Source organism: Centroberyx gerrardi, chromosome 14, assembly GCF_048128805.1.
Source record: "Centroberyx gerrardi isolate f3 chromosome 14, fCenGer3.hap1.cur.20231027, whole genome shotgun sequence".
Lineage (NCBI taxonomy): Eukaryota > Metazoa > Chordata > Actinopteri > Beryciformes > Berycidae > Centroberyx > Centroberyx gerrardi.
In genome coordinates, this window is record NC_136010.1 from 12,689,121 (window position 1) to 12,708,806 (window position 19,686).

General features: G+C 42.6%; 1 protein-coding gene across 2 annotated transcripts; it reads right to left on the reverse strand.

Moving 5' to 3' along the window:
• Positions 1-1,540: 1,540 nt before the first annotated feature.
• pkp1a (plakophilin 1a) lies at positions 1,541-19,400 on the reverse strand. Of its 2 annotated transcripts, XM_071906316.2 has the most exons (15): positions 19,095-19,400; positions 16,197-16,315; positions 11,677-11,868; positions 11,285-11,481; positions 10,452-10,593; positions 9,794-10,001; positions 9,204-9,372; positions 8,557-8,674; positions 6,443-6,610; positions 6,170-6,346; positions 5,613-5,766; positions 5,281-5,467; positions 4,493-4,577; positions 3,568-3,682; positions 1,541-3,360 (listed from the first exon to the last, which is right to left on the reverse strand). In XM_071906316.2, exons 1-14 carry the CDS (start codon positions 19,276-19,278, stop codon positions 3,608-3,610), a joined length of 2,175 nt encoding a protein of 724 aa, XP_071762417.2. In that variant the 5' UTR covers positions 19,279-19,400; the 3' UTR covers positions 1,541-3,360; positions 3,568-3,607. The 2 variants fall into 2 exon arrangements, with proteins under 2 accessions (XP_071762417.2, XP_071762418.2); XM_071906317.2 differs by lacking the exon at positions 11,677-11,868.
• Between the last annotated feature and the right edge of the window lie 286 nt (positions 19,401-19,686).

A 19,686-nucleotide genomic window follows, 5' to 3' on the forward strand; every position in this document is an offset into this window, starting at 1 on the left:
TGGCTGTGGGAAGTTGCTGGATATCGGCAGGAAGTGGAACACGCTGTCGTACACGCCGATCCAGAGCGTCCCAAACATGCTCAATGGGTGACGTGTCTGGTGAGTATGCAGGCCGTGCAAGAACCAGGATGTTTTCAGCTTCCAGGAATTGTGTACAGATCCTTGTGTTGTGTGATTAAAAACTGCACATTTTAGAGTGGCCTTTTATTGTGACCAGCCCGAGGCACACCTGTGCAATAATCATGCTGTTTAATCAGCATCTTGATATGCCACACCTGTCAGGTGGATGGATTATCTTGGCAAAGGAGAAGTGCTCACTAACACGGATTTAAACAAATGTGTGAACAAAATTTGAGAGAAATAAGCCTTTTGTGTGCATAGAAAAAGTCTTAGATCTTTTATTTCAACTCATGAAAAATGGGAGCAAAAACAACAGTGTTGCGTTTATATTTTTGTTCAGTATACATTCATGTGTGCTTGCATGTGCATGAATGAATACGTTTGCATTGGTTTGTGGTTCTGAAATCACTGTGCAGCAAACCACTCTTTTGGAAGAAGAAGAAGAGGTTATTACAGTAAATCTAATTTAAGGATTATAGCCTAATTAAAATATGGTGAACTAATGGCCTACACACGCAATATTTCCAGTTCAAACTTGAATCATATCATGGATTCTGCTGTATTATGTCTGTGAAAAATGTATAAAACTTTACTACTGCCATAAAAAGAAAAAGTGGTACACTCTGTCTCTGCTTTGTGTATGCAATGCGTTTTATAATCTGTACATCGACCGTGGAGATGATGATGATAAATGAGCTAGACAGAGAACAAAGGAGACGATGACATACTTTCCGTCTATTACCTTTTCACTCACTCAACATGTGAAGACAGCACCAGGGGTCATAGCGTGTATTTAAATTATTTCCCTCTTAGTCATTTGTCTGTAGGTGATAATGATGTTGTAGTGACTAATTTTTGATTCATCTAAGGGAAGGAAATAAATCTCACTATTTCTTGCAGATTTCTTCCATCAAAAGAACAAAATTGTTGGTCCAGTCAACTTTACAAGAATGGGATGCAAACAGAAAGGTGTAGAAGAAAAACAGATCCAAAACTGAACATTTTGTGGCTTAATTTAAGCTAAACCTAATCAAAAACTTGACTTTACCATAATCAGCTGCAGTTAGACACTCACTCCTAAATTCAGACCTCAGTCTGTTTTCATAGTTCTCTCAAACTTTCACACAGCATTCCGGTCTTGAAAACTTTGCTGGAATGGAAACATATTGCTTAATTAGTTCAAGAGATCTGCAAGTAATCTTGCAGTTCTTCAACCCAGGGAGTGGTTGTTTTTCCAAAAGAACATTTTTGCACAAATACTTTTCAAAATGTCAGATTAGGCCAGAGTTGTGTAAATATTCAATATGCACATAAAATAGAATTTTGTACATTTGCTGGCCTTTTGTGCATTTAGTCAAGACGTTCAATAACAGGTTGGATTACTTTGAAGTTGGTTGCTGAAAAAAGACCAATCACAACGTTCTCTGCATTTCTGTTATTTATTCTATGTACAGACTGAGTGACAGGGAATGCTCCTAATTGTAGGCCACACACAATTTGCCAAAATTACATTCCAAGCAATGTTGACACTTTGGCAGAACAACCTCAACATGACTGTAGGTCTCAAGCACAAAAACATTGCCCCTACGGAGTATTGGATGGTGCCCTGTGGGCACCCTGTTTGTATCGAGCGTCAAACACGTTTGCATTAACAGAGTTGTTGCTAATTGTAAACCAGTGGATCCCAGACATCATGGCAGAGATGCTTTAGTGATTTCCCATGCCGGGTCTTCCAAAAGCATTTCAGTTTGAAGATGAAGTGAATTAAAGTCTTCGTCATACTTTTTTTTTCAGGAAACCAATTGTGTATATACAGTGTATACTAGCAAAAATCATAATTACAAGTAAATATTTCAGATGAAGAACATATGTCTGTTTTAAAATGTCAGAGAACTGATGTTTTTAAATCATATTGTCTAAAGATTGTGCATATTAGTGTTGTATGCATTCACAGAAAAAGAAAGTACAAGTGATATGCACTGACTACACAGCAAGTATGCTGGGTGTGGAAGAAAAACACCAAATTGGAGTTAAAAGGTTCTTCATCAGAAACAATTCACCGGTACTCCAAATATTTACTCATGGTTGCACAAAGAGTGGAAAGGCAATGGCTGAGCCCCGGTGCTAAATGTTAGAATATATCACAATCCTTCTCTCTCTCTCCAATAAAGGGTAAAAAAAAAAAATGTTTCTATATTTATGACAGAACACTGAAAGACAACAAGGCACTTAGTATTGGTGACAGCTGTTTCTGTTCATTTTTATAAAACAACAAAAGCATGAACCACATGAGAAAATTGAACAATACACTGTTAAATCAATTAATAAAGCATACTGAACACAGTAAAAAAAAAAAAAAGATTTCCAGTATATTGTGAACATTAGAAATGCAACATTTCTCTGCTGTCGTGTGAAAAGCTCGCAACTCCAAGTTTTGTGTTTTCACTTGAATAGAGATTTTGCACAGTCCTTTATACGCTTTATGTTAGTACATTCAACATCAAAATGTATTGTATAACTTCAACTATGCAAAAAAAAAAAAAACTTTAGCTCTATACAACAGACTCTTTGGAGGTACAAGATTTTCATCCGACAGCAGCAGTGTCAGAAACACAAGCAGTCTTTTCGAAATCCTCCGCAAACCCCGACACTTTTTTTTTTTTTTTAACTTTCATTTTCAGTTGCTCATCCACTAATCTTTATCCAACTCCCGGCCTCACACCCCTCTAACCTCCCCAAACACTTCCGACATCATTTCGCATTAACTGACGGACATGTCAACCCTCAAGGCCACAATACATGGCTTTTATTTTAGCCGCTGCAGATAGACAAACAGAATTTGCCAGTGATGCCATTCCCTCAAGTAACATTTCACTGCAGATAACATCGTCCATCTACATTGTTTCAAACAGCTGCTGGTGTTTTATGACTCTCAGACCCTAAAAACTGTCTTAACACTGGGTATCAGCACAAACACACGTACCTACCACACACACACACACACTCACCGTTTATGTACACAGACAGAAACATATCCAAATTAAATACATACAAACACCTCAGGATTATTCTCTAAAATTAAAAGCTCTCTTTCATCTATAGTATGTACAGTATAGGAGTGAGTCATCATCGATAGGCACTTTTCAACAAAAGTTATTATGCAAGGAATGCTTTTTCGCTCTCCACTCTCCTCGTGGCAAGGGTGTGTCCACAGCACTGTCTAAACATGCAGGTTTCCATCTGCAAGCACACACATGTGCACATGCAGAAAACGAGACAGACAGACACACAGAGACAGAGACACAGAGAGAAAACTTTCAGATTTTCTGCAATTTAGATTCTATCTATACGTTATTTTATTCCATATGACTTGTGGTCGCATTACGTTTTGAACTTAGGTAAACAACAGTGAGATACAATCATCCGACCCACAGGAGCACATCGTACCTCCCTGGCTCCGCGGTGCCTCTCCTCGTCTCCATTACATTCATTCAATGACCTGCACGGACTTGTGCGCCGCTGTGGTGATGTCGTTGACAAAGATCGATTTGCCCATTCCCAGCTGTAGATCACACAGTTTACAAAGGAGATAAAAGAAATCAGTTAAGGATGTCTCACACACGTCGCCGACAAACACACCCTGGCTCCAAAAATGAAAGGAAATACAGTGTGTGTCAGCAGTTTAGAAGAGCTTCGGGCGAATCCCAGCAGTGTGTTTTCCCCTTCGTGCCTGCTCTGTTATTGTGTCTCTGTTTTCTGTCACTACATATTTTCCTTTATGCCATATGTGAGCATTACCACTGTTCATATAATGACCACGTTTTCATAGATGCCTCCAACTCTGACCTCTTCTTCATCTCTCTTCCATCCTCCCTTCACTGCGCCTCCAATAACAGACAGCGAGCTTCGAAAACCAGTCTCCCGGGATTCCAATGTGACTGTGTCTGTGCTCTGTAATCGCTGGGTGGGGCAGGATAAGGGGGGGTGGGGGTGGGGGTGGAGCGGGCCAAGGGAAAGTGTGTGTGTACGACCCAGAGGAACAAAAACATAAACACCCTCACATCTCAGCCAGCCGTTCCTGCTTCAAGGAACCGTGTGTGTGGTGCTCAACTTCAACCTGGCAGATGTTAAGTTCGTGTGTGTGTGTGTGTGTGTGTGTGACTACGCAGAATCAATACACAATCAGGCGTACAGAAGGCCTATATAAAAATGTTAACATCACTTTTCTGCATTTCGTTTTCTTTCTCATTTCATTTTCTTGCTGTTCTTGAGTTTTGATTTCCTCATAGGCTCATCTTCTCCTGCTGTCCCCAGTGTGTGTGTGCGTGTGTGTGTGTGTGTGTGTGTGTGTTGGAGAGAGAGGAGGACGTACCTTTTTCAGAGGGCCTTGCAGACTCTTCTCATTCCAGAGGCTGTACAGCAGTAGTGAGGCCGCTTTGCTGCCTTTGGGGAAAGATCTAAGACAGAAGGGCAGCGGGTCAGTGAGGGCCAGCACAGGCTAGCGCAAGATACGACAAATGGAAAACAGGAGCAGACAGAAAGGAATGGAGACAAACAGTACACAAGCAAGAAGCGAGTGTGAGGAAAGAGGCAACATACGTATTGAAGAAGTTATGGGTACTATTTTCAAAGCTTTTGACAAGGTTACCGATGTAGCCACTGCAGAAGTCCCTCCCTCCCTTTTACATGAAATACTGTCGCACTATTGTGCTGAGAGGGATTGTTTGGAATAATCTGGCAAACCAGTTGACTGAGGGGCAGGTTTTGTGTTAAAATAAGCCTATTCAGAATAAGCTGCAGTGAGGAGCCGCTGCAATGCTAATGGTAGATTAATGGGTTTCTTGATATACATGTACTGTATATGGGAGAGGACAGAGCATTTCTATTATAAATTGTTTATTGTGCCAAATGTTGATTGTGTGGAGGGGAGGTATCATTTGTTGTTATTTGAATAGGGATGGTAATTGTACAGCACAGTTATTTCTGTATGTATGCATGTAGGTACAGTAGGCTATGTAAGTAAATAACCCATCTATGTATCTATGCATTTATGTATGTATGTATGCATGTATGTATGTATGTATGTATGTAGGTATCTATCTATCTATGGGGATAGACTGAAGATGTGTGTTTTGTACGAAGTTACGGACCAAGTCTTACCCATTCTCACTGAGGTCCGCTACTGATGACACCAGTTCGTTGTTAAGGACCTTCTTGCTGACCTCAGCGTCAGCCGACATCAGGCTGCGTACTGTGTTGCAAGCGCTCGCTATTGTGTCGTCAGAGTTGCCCATCTCCCGGGTCCCAGAGGAGAGGAGGGTGGTGATCTCAGGGAGGATCTGCCGCGCTGGACAGGACACATAAAACACACACATCACCTTTATATGGAATCTGACTTTCTATAAGCTAAAACTAAATGCATGGATCTGTGGCTCTACCAGTCAAGCCATAACAATACACATCCATTATCAACATTTCATGCCTGTCCTTACCCATGGAGGTCTGCAGGCTGCTGGTCCGAGACAGGTTGCCCACCAGGGACATTGTGGTCTTCTGCAGGCTGCGGTTAGGAGACTGTATCAGAGGGGACACGTACTGCAGAGCCCCCAGCTTCTGAACCAGGATCTGGCTCATCGCACTGGACCCCTGCAACACAAACCAGCCCAGCACAGCGAGAGTGAGATCAAATGAGCTTTATCTTACACTTGTGTTGCCTTATATGTGCATTGTGAAACCAAATTTAGTGAGGCTTGACTCTGTAACTTTCACAATATTTGTAGTGTGCCTCAGTCTTTCTCTAGTTCTCTATTTTTCTCACCCTTTCCAAAAACTTCTTAATTACCGTGGACAAAAGCTGTGAACTCCACCCAATCTCACAAAACCAGTCATCTCTTTGAGCTCATATAAATCCTGTTGATGTGTCATTAATCCTACCACTTCTGTGCATCTCTTGCTTTTCACCTCTCTTAACCTAATTAGAGAAAATGATGTGTATGGAATAATACCAGACACAAATGGCAAGCCTAATAATTATCTTATTTATCCTCACCAGTCCCTTGCTGGCGGTGAGGTTCTGCAGGGCCCCGCAGCAGGCTTCCAGGGTGGCATCTTTCTGGGAAGATCCCAGCAGAGACAGGTAGGTCTGCATAGCTTTGAGATGGCACAACCACTTCACGCCTGATGGGGCACCGTCCTCAGGCAAACTCCGAGACATATCAAACATTAACTGAGGGGAAGAGAGAAGAGAGGAGAAGGAGAGATCAGATTAAAGGCCCTTCTTAATTTAATCAACAAACAGGAGGGGGTCCGATGTGATGCTCACCTCTTTTTGGACCTTGCTGCTCTTGGGGCTGAAGCACCCGATGGTGGGGCTCTTCTTACCCCCAGGTTGGCCTTCTGTCGGGGGGTTGTACTTGGCGAAGCACTCAGGGGACTCTGTCTCCAGCTGGTAGGTCAAGTTGTGGAGGATACATGCGCAGTTCTCCACAGACTGAAGAGAGGAGAGGAGAGGGGAGGAGAGGAGAGGAGAGATTAATAACTACACTATTAATGTTTTAGTCACCATGTTCACATACATTCTAATCAGCTGTGGATGACACTTATGATCCTTATATGGAGATTTTATACATAAAATAGACAGTATCATGGCAACAAGTCTATAAGGACACAGACAAACACACAGCCACAAAGGTGGCACATTTAAAGTAATTTCTGAGTTCCTTCTAAATTGCACCTTACAGGATTCCCATGGTCACACTCATAATTCCTTCTTGACACCGAATAAACAAAGCTGTACAGTATGCAGCTCTTGAGCAGGTGTCAGCTAGCACAGTGTGTTTATCTAACAGCCAATGGATGAACTCTTTCAGAAACACAGTTTTGCATGCTAACTGTCTGATCACACACTAAAGCAAAAATACATTAACAAAAGGACTGCAAAGCAAATATTATCCACCCACTGCACACCCAGTTTTGGAAGCAAATCACAAACAACCAATCATTTTTAAATGGTGAAAACATAATAATAGAATATTAAAAAAACGACAGCTGAGCACTACGACCAACTTAGAAACATTAAACCATTAAATGGACCTCAATAAAAGGTGACGTGAGAAGGGAAAGGGATGGCGCGAGAGAGATGGACAGAAAAAGAGAAAACGTGTTTGTGCATGTGTGTGAGAGAGAAAGTGAGAGACAGAAAGAGAGGGTGAGAGAGAGAGAGAGAAAGATAACTGCTAAACCAGTATCAGCAGAGCACAGCAACTGTCCTCTATTTTACAACCAAAGGGATTCCAGTGAAAGTTTACCAAGACCATTATTCTACTAATAGTTACGACTCAGAGTTTATGGGACAGACACAAATTTGTTTTACATTCTCTCTCACACACACACACACACACACACACACACCCACACAACAAACATACAAATTGCTGAAGATTCCACACTAAACATACTGTGCTATTGCAATAAAAGAAGCCTGTGTAAATGGCTTTCACCTACACAGCATTAACACAGACAAGGATGCACACACACACACATCCACCCACACTTCCATACGTGAGCAGGCACACATTCAAGCACATACTATATACATGCTGAATCTGCCCGCAGTGTTTACCTGCTCATACGTGTGTTTGTGCCTTTGTGTATACATGTATTCATGACAAGTGTGTGCATGTGCTTAAGGATATTTTTTAGTAAAGGCTGCCAGATATTACAGGAGGGAAACCAGAATGGACACATTCTGAGTTAGCTTAAGTACGTCAACATATATGAATCCAATCATAGCTGCTATTGTACTGGCATGCTTACACATCTACAATAGGCACAGGTTCAGTGTTAGACGGACTATGTGAAAAAGAATGCTGTGGGTCAGGTTAGAGGATTGACATGAGAATAGGAAAAGAGTGAGGCTGGTTTACGTTGTAGACGGAGTCACTGACGAACACCGGCCTGCTTAACAGACATCTCAGAGAAGGAGTGCTAGTCTAAAATCTACAAAGTTTCTCCCTTCTGGTTTTATTAAGAGTCTTACGTTTCAATTTCAAACCTCCAACCACTATATTAGCACTGCAGCAATGCCAAATTCTCTCTCTCGCCCTCAGCAGATGGCATACATTTTACTGGTGGTGGTGACGGTGGTGGGTGTGGAGTTGGGGGCTAATTGTGTATCTCATGTAGCTCATCTGACTTGAATAACCAAGAACATGAGTAATGTTTACTTAATGTATCAGTATTCCGGAAATTAACACAAAATTGAGATAAATTCCATCTGCAACGGCCAACCGAGGGAGGATAAAATGGGTGGAGGTGCCGGGATAATAATCAGTCTCACCTACCGATTCTAACGAGTCTGAAGTGCAGGGGACTTAAATATGACTCTCCTCCAGCATAATTATACTTGTGAGAAAGGTTGCGTGTTCAGACAGTTACCTTGTCATCGGGATTGTCCTCTGCCACACAGGACTGGACGTAACTCATGAGGGAGTCGATGAGGCCGCGACAGTCTCTCATTGCCTGCCTCTCCTTCTGCTGGGCACAGCTCAGGTTCCTAAACACATTTGAATCTGTTACTTCTGTCCACATGGAAACAATAACTTGCCGAAAATATAATAATAGGGACACACAGAACAATGCCTGCCTCGACATGGACACCTAGCAATGTCACACACTGTAGGCAAACTTCATTGACGTGATTGGGCACATAGTCCACAGAAGTTTCCAAAGCATGGTTCTGCAGTCCCTACACACACACACACACACACACACTTATAAACAGCCTAAAAAACAGCCTTGTTTTCAGATTGACCACCATGTATTTTTGACATTATCCAATGGGCTTTGTAAGGGCCAAGAGGTTTTCTCAACCCATAGAAGACCATGGAATCCTTCAATTAAAGTGAAAACATGACAAATTGGAGTAACAAGGTTTTCACATGACAACTAAATGAAAACAAGTACTGTATGTTATAGAGAACTTAAACTGTGTCATGGATTCATATGGGCTGTCACAGTAAAGGTGCAGACTGGAGTTACGATACCAAAGGAATTTAACAGAGGTCTTGATAAAGCGTCCTCACCGGAGGCATCCTGTGGCGCTGTAGAAGACGTCGGGGTGTATGTTGTTGTTGGCACTGTTGTCTGACCAGCAGGTGAATGGCACCACCACATTCTCCGTCAGCATGGGCAGAGCAGTCGCGATCAGCTCTTCCTTCAGTTCATCAGCTGAGGACAGGTTCCACAGCAGGCCTGCACACAGACAGAGAGGGTGTCTATGTGTGCGTTTTTCTGTCTTTGTGTGTGTGTGTGTGTGTGTGTGCAGGCATTTTTATTTAGTATTTATCAGGGCGTGCATATGCATGTGTGCATGAATGAGATGCAGTGTGCGAGTATGTCCCATCCAGGCACAGATACTGTACTTCCCAAAGGGTAGTTGAGCTCCTGACCCTTATTGATATTCTTCATTAAAATAGTTTGTGATACTTTACTGATCCCCATAGGAAAATCTCTTTTTTTTGCCGTCAACAGAACAGCACCTCTGGATCTGGTAGGAATTCTGTCTTGCTAAAGGACACTTCAGCACTTTAACATCATCACCACATGAAACAGGGCGGATTATCCATGTCCCCCCAAAATGTCATTGTGAATTGTCCTAGTCTTGTAGCCGTACCTGTGATCTGCTTCTGGGTCTCAGTGGACTCTGTCTCCTTCAGTAGTTGCAGGGCCTTAGCGATGCCGCCACAATGCTGAACCTCCAGCTTGTTGGCCTGGTCCCTGAACACCAGGTTCCTCAGGGCCGCAGAGGCGCTCTGGCTCACCGCCGGGTTGGGGCTCCGCAGCAGGGTCACCAGAGGAGGGATACCCCCCAGTCTGAGAACCTGGGACAGAGAGAGGGGCCGAGGGAGGGAGGGAGGGATATAGGGAAATTAAGAGAAAGAGAACCAAATAAATATCAGCAAAAGAAAACAGTGAAAGGTTTGCAAATAAATATGCTCTTCTCTGCTATATGGCAATGCAAACACAACACAAGGAATCTAATATAATGCTTACAAACAGAACTAGCAATCAAGCATGACAGTCAATGATAAATGCATACTCCTCCCATTCCCTCAGGGCAAACTACACCAGGGTCTTTACAAAGTTTAGGAGGGCAGAAAGGGCTTCTCTGCTTGCAGCACTACTAAACAAGAAAATACTCAGAAATGTGAAAATAAACGATCACACAGTGCATGCCTTTGGAGGGGTTGTCGATACATGAAAACATGTGAGCACTTGTATTTGTGTGTGTGTGTGTGTGTGTGTGTGTGTGTGTGTGTGCGTGCTCTGACCTCCTGTTTGGGGCGCTCCTCCTTGAAGGTGGAGTGTTGGATGAAGGAGGCTCCGCACTGCTGGTAGTTTTCCTCGGGGTGAGACAGGAACTCCACAGCCTCCTTCAGGGTCAGATCAGACGTACTCAACGCACCGTTCACCCTACAGGCAGAGACACGAGGAAGGGGAGAGAGGGTTGGTGTGGAGTTTTAAAAAAGGTTTTGCATCATAAGCTGTGAGGCTCAGTAAACAACGTGGATGGAATTTACTGTAGAAAATATTGTTTCAAAATGTATTTAAAAAGATAACAGGGTTCCCACACCTTAAACATCAAATTCAAGGACTTTTCAAGGACTTTCCAGGCCCAATTCCCTCAAATTCAAGGACGCAACACGGCATAGTTTGGGACACGGATCAAGGTTAATTACTGTTACAGCACTGAGAATTTTTATAATGAGAACTTGCAGAAGCTAGCTCTGAAGGTTCGCTTAATGTTAGCTTTCTCGCTTGCTTGCCGCTGTTTAACCTGCATCATTCGACTTCAATCACTCTCGAGGCAGGTGGCGCGTGAAACAAGGACGCACAGACAGCGGGAGACACATGCAGACAGCGGAACGTGGCCTATTTACTAACGTTAAGTAAAAAAAATATCAAAAGAACTTCAATTTCTATTCTTGCACAAAATATATAAATTCAAGCACTTTCAATGACCCATGTCTATTTATGTCTATTTTCAAAAACTTTCAAGGCCTTGATTTTTTTTCCTCAAATTCACAAACTTTCAAGGATTTCAAGGACCCGTGGGGACCTTGTAACGAGCTACATTTCAAGACACTGGACAAAGTGAACTCACATTGATTGCTGCAGCTCTGTCTTGGCTGTTTTGGTGACAGAGATCTTGTTCTCGTGTGACTGGGCAGAGGGCGGGCGCATGAAGCGCGTCTGGCTGCTGGTCATGTTAACGTTGCCGTTGGTCATGGAGTGGGTGCTGTGCCTACTGACTCGACTCTGAAGGGTCTGCTGGCTCTGGAGAGTCTGCCCTTTGGCTCTCTGAAAAGAGAGTTCAAAATCTTACAATGCTAACATGGTACCACAGAACACTTGCAATGCTTATGTTTACACAAATATATATTGTGCGATATAACACATCCATTTAAAGACGGTAAATTCACTTGAAAACATAGATTCTATATGAAAATGTTTAGGTGCTTCAATAACATTGCAGTAAAGTTGACAAGTGATCACCATGGCAGGGGCAGGTACAGCGACAGGAGAGAGCGGGGAAGCCAAGGCGGGGTCACTGCGGCTGGGCTTCAGCCTATTGGGCGGCTGAGGCCAGGTGGTGGAGTTGAAGCGCTGATCCCATTGGCTGGAGGTGCTGACATTTCTTCTTCCCATGGTTTTAGTGGACAGAGAACGAGTCTTCTGAACGTTTGTCTGCAGAGAAAGAGGCACGGGTCAGGAGGAGCTTACTCACACAATACACGTCCATTCAAGGTGTCCCAGAGGATCAGAGGTTTCCAAGCTCTGCCCCTGTGGGCGCACTATTTTATCACTGTATAAAACTGATTATAGCTGACGGTGTAGACTCATCTCACAATATTCACCCAATTTTTGGACTGTTGCCTACCAGTGCACAGTATCTTATTCAGACCAGGCTGAAAAGAAATACATAACATATTACTCATTTTAATCTTCCAGTGACGGACCTTTGAGTCCGGACTTGGAAAAACAGTGACTTAGCTACCATTGACAAAATGACAAAACCGAATGAGAAGACCATAACTTAAATCACTAGACACACCTTGAGACTTGTCTGAACCAACAATCCAGGTCAGAGAGAAAGCAAATAGGTAACCCACTCTCCACAAGAGCAGTTCTCATAGAAACCCCCTGTAAACCAAGACAGAGGAATTCGATCTCACACAAAGCCCGAGGAGTACCTTTCCTCTTCCTCTCTGTTTATGTTAGTGGCAGAAGCATGCACCAATCAAACAGCCTCGCCACAACCAAGGTAACATGATATCTGCCATTTGAGACTGGCTCAAACTGTCATGCTGTGAGAGACGATTCCTGGTGGAAGCTGCAGGAGTTTCTCACAGAGGAGCTTTGTGTGTGCTGGAACAAGTCGGAGACTGCACCCGTTAAACCTGTCTGCCCTATCCTGAAGTCGCTAACCAGCTTAACCTCACATAAACATTAGTGTTATGTATTAACACTTTCTCTCTGTAACTCTATTTATTTAGCTTTCTGAGTGTGCATATGTGTGTGTGTACATAGCACACACCCTCCAAGCCCTGCTGCACAAAAACCAAACAGCTTGGCACAGCCTCAGAAAAATGACCAAGCCTTGATAATCCTCTAATGACAGTCACTCACAGAAGTAAGTCTCCTTCTCCTATTGGCTTGTTTGAAAATACACAACCGGTTAAAACAGTAATCAAATCAAAACTAGCAGGGCTCACATTTCCCATTGGTCTTTCAACACTGAAGGAGGAAGTGTGTGCCAGTCAGATAATGAAAGAACAACTTTCTCTTTCACGTCACCCAAACATCAAAAACACCAGATTTTTCACAATAAATCATTACAGCTGACATGCTGGAATTTTGATGTGTGGAATGTACCAGCAGATAGGACATTAGATATGGGTAAGCACATGTGCATGTGCGCGTGCATACACACACACACACACACACACACACACACACACATACACACACATACACACACACTGTAGTGCCTTTGTGTCCAAGTTTTTTGTTAACTTGCATTGTGTTCCCTGTATGTACCCGCTGTGTTTCCTGTTCCAAACCACACAGGTTACCTAGCTCTAAAGGCACGAGGGAAGAGAGAGATTTGTCAACACCCTTGATAAGGACTGACTGCCTGTTTCCTTTCAAGGCACTGTGTGCTCCCTCACTTGTATTTGGCCCGACTCAGCCACTGGGCTCTTCCTTGAGGCAGAGAGAGAGAGAGAGACTAGATAGAAATTATGTAAATTCAGCAGAGCAAAAACAAGCAGCACAGACAGAGAGCAGAATGCAAACTGATTAGAATACACCAGTGTTTGCTTGTCTTATTAGCAGGAGCAGCACTCAAGTGAAACCACTACTCAACATATTAGTTAGCAGGATATCCCTGTGTGTAACTACAAGCAGTACAATTAATTAATAATACAGAAATTACACCCGAGAGGACGTTCTTCACTGTGACTACAGCTACGATGGTGAGGCAGTAGGAACGAGGCACAGTTAGGTATCGTCGAAGGCACAGAGAACCCATAATCACAGTGAAAAACTGAGACAGAGAGACACAGTAATACAGAGTAAAACATAAGGAGACAGTGATGTATGCAGTGATGTGATAATGAGTTATGAGCCTTCATCAGCAGAAACACATCACTGCACTCCCTAGACATGCCTCAACTCAGTGTCAGTAGGTCAGGTCAGCCAGCCCAACCCCGCGCAGAGCAAACACATACATACAAATACACACGCACACACACACACACACACACACACACACATATGCACTGATGAAGTCACCCATACTCCCCTGTGGAATTTGGATGAGTCCAGCATTGCCACACTGGGTTGAACTCACCCTGACTCTGAGCAACATGATTGACATTGATACAGACATTCAAAAACAATATTTGTCCACGCCCAAAATCAGAAAAACACACAAGCCTAAGGGTTCTGATACAAAAACACTATGTTCAGTTAAGCGGGTAGGGACAGTGCGCTTCAACAAAAGGGATTCCAGTGAGGAGAGTTTAGACCAAAGATGTGTGATATCCAGATAATCTAGAAGGTGGGCAAACGCATATCATATTCAATGGGTGCCAGATCTAAAACCATGGCAAAAAAGGAAGAAAAATCTGCACACTAAATAGTTTGCACACTAATAGCTCCACTTACACACCTTTTCATTAGTGACTTCTTTAAAAATGACAATAAATTCAAACATAAATAATACATCTTGATATCAGTTAATTCAATCATTCAATTAATCCATTTAATGTACCCAGACAAGAGACAAGCATTCTCGGTGGAAGTGTAGGAAAAAAAAAAAAGTATTATTATGTTTCATCCTGGGCAGCCAGAAGCCAAGAAAAAAAAACACAGAGTTACTGAGAGAGTGAGGCAAAACAACGCAGATTCCCCTGGGACAAGAGGGATTTCTGCCACAAAGCCTTCACCTGTTCACCTGTGGTAAGCTTACACACGTCACAGAGCTGCAGGAGAGAGAGCCATTTTACACTGTTGATGTGACAGAAACAAAGCCACTGTGCTCCAGGGGTGTGTATACAAGTAAACACACTTGTATTCTCACATATACACACAAAGCATAAATAGTACATGCATGTATGCACACGTTCTCTTAAAAAGGGCCATACCAGTGTTTTTGCATGTTTTAGCCCATTTACTACACTGCACACATACTTTATGTTGCCATTTTCCAAAGCATACTATACTTTTTTTTAGATTTTTCAGTATTTACTCGATCACCCATTTCTTTTTTCTTTTCCAACGTTCAGGTGATAAACTTACTTTAAAATACTCTGCTGCTCCGGCTAACATTCGTGCCCGGGTTTAGAAGTCATGGATGTTTGAATTTAGTTTGTAAAACAATCTTTTTTTCCGCTATTTTCTGGTGGAGACGTACATTCTGTCATTTCTGAGTTTGACAGAGAGAAATGGTGCATTCATGTGCAATCGGATAAATTGGAAAAATTATTTCCTTGGTAGTTAGCCAGACTAACTATCATAACTTTTTTAAAGCACTAAGAAGCCAAATCCACATCATCCTTTTCACACTGCCCATATTTGCTTATCGATTGTCTTCTGTATTTGATTTTCCAACAAAAAAGCATGTGAATGCAATGCTGTTTGGCAGCCGACTGAAGTGCCGGAAGTCAGTGCAGAAGTAAACTTTTCAAATCAATGCAGGTATTAAACTAAATTACCACACAACAATAGAGTAACGTTGACAAAAATAAACCCGGGCGGGATATTCAGTGTGATGGATTGCCTATCTCAAGCAAGGTTCAAGTCTCTGCAAGTTGATTTTCGTACCGTACTGAAATGAATGGAAACAAATGGCTGCCTGGAAGGTAGGAAAAACGCATTCAAACATGTAAAAAGGTCGGTAGTAATGTTAAGTATACGTGAATTGTAGTAAAAGGGCTAAAACATGCAAAAACAACGGTATGGTCTTTTAAGTATAGTAAATAAAATAAAGATGAAAATGGATTCAAGGCAAATGTGGCTACTTCAATAGCATAGAGTAAATGGTGCGATGAAAGCTGAGGCAGGAGCATCAAAAACAAATTTGTGCTGAGGCAAGACACCAGATCAACCAATTTGGCCCCAGGAATGAAAAGTGAAGAATGGTCCATGAGAGGAAAGATTCCATGAGCGCTTAATCAATATGGTCCTGTGGCCACACCATGAGTAGCCTGGTAAAACCATCCTGATCACGTGACCTCACATTCTGTTTCGCAGGTCACGTGATCAGGATGGTCTTACAAGGCTACACCATGAGCACAACTAGTATAATCATGTTATAATCTTTATGACAACAATCACAATGAGCAATTAATGGGCCCACCCATTTGGCTGCAACACATTCCCAAGCGCATATTGACACAGTCACATTACAAGACTCTAATGCAGAGTCTGTGCGAGGAGTGAGGTCTTCCTGTTTGTGTATCTGCATATCTGTACAAGAGATGTGATTGTTTTAGGAGAGAAACAATTACCGCTTTGTTGAAGCCTGTGGACACGTTGGAGTTGCTGTGGCTGAAGGTGCCATTTGCTTTGGATGGAGCAAACTTGAAGGATCCAAACTCTGCAAACACCGCCAAACTCTGCGCTGTTCCTGTTGAAAGAGGAGAGACGGGTGAGAACTGAAATAAAAGAGAGAGCGAACGAGAGACAGGCAGTCAGACAGACAGAGCAAATAAAGAGGACACCTTTCATCCTCAAGATTTACCACCTACTAATCCATAAAGTGCGGATGCCAATAAACAAAGCTGTGGTAACGCACCCATACGGCCCACTGTAGTCATGGTGATTATCACAAATAGATAAGGCCTCCATTGTACATCGCTCTGATCAAACACACTGACATGAGGGAACGAGCGTGTTGGCGATACAGCGTCTTTATGTGGACTTCAGGTTTCCACCACACTGATAAAAACATTATAGATCATCGTCTGCCTCACTAAATGTGTTTTACTTGTTATTTTTTCCAATGTAGAATGTGTTTATGTCCACTTCCGCGAAAAATGTTTGTCACATATCTTCAAAAATAAGTCTGACGAGCTTCCTTATGTGTTATAGTTGTTACAAATGAATACGCATCTGTCAGCCAATCACACAGTCGGACAGACATGACATCACGTCGCTCAGTTTGCAGGCTTTACGTATCTCTCCATCTATAAGCTCATGGAAATCCAGGCTCACAGGTAGTCGGCGTGTATCAGCACCTTTGTCTGTCTGCCTTTGGGGATGACTCATGGGAACATGAGGCTCAAGGCAATATCCTAACTGCAATACGGTTGGGCGTTCCCCATTACGGGATTATGGTTGTCATAGCAACAGTGAAATTATCAACTGTAATGGCTGTGTGAATTCTACAGTGTCCCCAAGTGACTGAGGAATTGTCTGACCGAACAACGGAGGCCTTAAGTGTGACGGGCCAGATTTGGTCCCAGTAGGAAAATTCCCTGCGGCCAAAGTCCAACAAATGTCACAGATAGTCATCTTTGTCATTTTTTTTGACTGGACCAATTGTACATCAATACTGTGTGACACATTTCTTTAAGAGTGAGATAAGTAGCTCATGACCTTCTTTCAGCATTCAAATTTTAGCCCCAGTATTCAAATTCAAACCTAGTATAACCTTAGGGATGTGTGCAACTCAAGTTTTTCCGTTTTCCTTATTTTAGAATTATTATTCAATGTTTTCCTGTTTGTCTGCCTCAAGCACAGTGTTCCCAGTAATGTTGTAGGTTGACTTCCACAAGTTTAGTTCTCTGTGTACCACGCCAATCAACTTGTCTTGAAATACAGCTTAAATGTCTTTCCAGGAAAACAGATTTTCAACAGTCTAAAAGGAAAAGAGAAAAAAGGGAAGGAAAAGGAAAGGAAAACAGGAAAGAAAAAAGGAGAAAAAAAAGTGAAAGCCATTTGGGAGTGGATTTTGCAGCTCCCAATCATGATGATCAAAGATGATCAAAGCATTGATTATTCAGGTACTTCCTTTATGGCTTGAGCTAAAACTTGCATTAATGTAAAAGAGCATAAACAGACTGGGGTTCAAATCTAACCTGTAACAACTGAATCCAGGGCTTTTTTTCCAGGTATTTAAAATTAGGGCTTCCATTTTGTTTTGTGTAATACATATTGCATTTTTGGTTTGGTTGTATGTAAATACAATTATTTGATGTAGACTAGACTAAGCTAACAGAGGCCAGACGTGTCCTTATCTGCTCTACAAGTTTTACAATCACACTAGGTTGTGGAGGTTTCAGGTAAAGCAGGCTATATAGTAAGGATTATTAACATGGGGCAGTAAATATATTGCTATGTTCCTATATGTTCTCATATAGCAACCATGCAAGTTTAAACTACCACAACTCATCTCAAATTAGAAGGTGGAAGCCCTGAACACATTTTACAAGCTAGAAATAGTTTGGGAATTTTCCATGAAAATGATTTTGTCTGGCTACAGCAAAGCCAAATACCAGCGTTGTTTTGAAAGACTAAAATGTAATTTTCAAATTTTGTGTGGCTTAATGTCTTGACCTGCTTTGAGCCCATCAGTTACATTCCAAAACTCACAGGGGCAAAACAGCTCCGACACTCACAGGCTAATGTGGATCTCTCTCTGGTGCTGTTTTTCACAGCAGAGACCAAACTAGGCGATGTAGGTCTATTTATTATTCAGATGTAGATAACATTTGATGTTTAACATCCAAGAAAACAGGGCCAGGGTTGAATAGTAACGCGTTATACTAATGTTATTACTTTTCCAAGTAGGCTAACGAGTTACTAATTACTAGGCTACTAGTAACTAATTTCGGTATTGTTACCAATCAAAAACATAACACGTTACTTTTGATATCACCCTCTCTAAATATCAGATTGAGTTTGAATTATACAAAAACTATACCACAACCCGACTGGTTTTCCTCACAAGTCGGTGACCTCTCACACTAAACTGGCTTGGATGAGAAATGGCAGAATAAGTTTACTTTCTATGGGTTGAAGTATTATATTTTGACAGGCCTAGTGGAAAATGATGTCAAGACGTCAACGCTATTTCGTTTCCCTGATCGTTCAGAAGCGCACTATGCAATCAGCAACTGAGTTACCAGTGTGTTGAAGGTGAGAGGATGCAACCCCCACTTTTAGGGTTGTAACGGAAAAGTAACGTAACGAGTAGTGTAACGAATCACTGCACCCAGGGAGCAGTAGGTCAAGTATGACAAGAGTAATAACTAATGTGCTATTCGTTACGTTCTGAATGACGAGCCCAACACAGCAAATACGCGCGCGTTATTAATAGGCTAATGCTTTCATTTATGCTTTCGTTATTATTGGAACATTACATTACGCATAAGTCAAGAGTTTGTAAAGACTTGTTGCCATACCTGTGGGTGAGGGAGAGAGCGAGCCGTTCTTCCCTTGTTTGGACTTGCTCCTCTTGATGGTGTAGACTTGATCCAGCACGCGCTGCTGTCCCGAGCGCAGCTTGTTGTCGGAGGGCAGCGCGAGCGACGTGTCCTCCGTGTTCCCGATGGACATCGCCGAACGCAGCGGCTCCGGAGCCATCATCTTCCCAGCTCGGTCGGTCGGTGCAAATCCCTTTGAACAGGTGTTTTAAGCCAGTTACCGTCTTTCCAAGCCTGAAGGAGAAGCGCCTCGACAAAGTGCGACGACTCGCAGCGGAGGTGCAAAGTTAGATACTGTTCCCACAGAAGCTACAATGAACTCCACCCTCGGGACCGCGCCCCGTCGAGGTGGGGCCGCAGAGTTCACACACAGGTGCGAAGTGACGAGCTGGGCCGAGGGAGACACGCCCACCTCTACTATGATATGTGGAGGGAGACCTGCGGTGTTTACAGCGGAGTCAAATCCATACAGTGAGGGAAGACAAATGTGTCTGCTCTGTCTGCAAAGCCAAGACTTCTCTTGCATTAATCCAGCAATGGCTGCAGCAGGCTGTGCTGTATTTGTTAATGC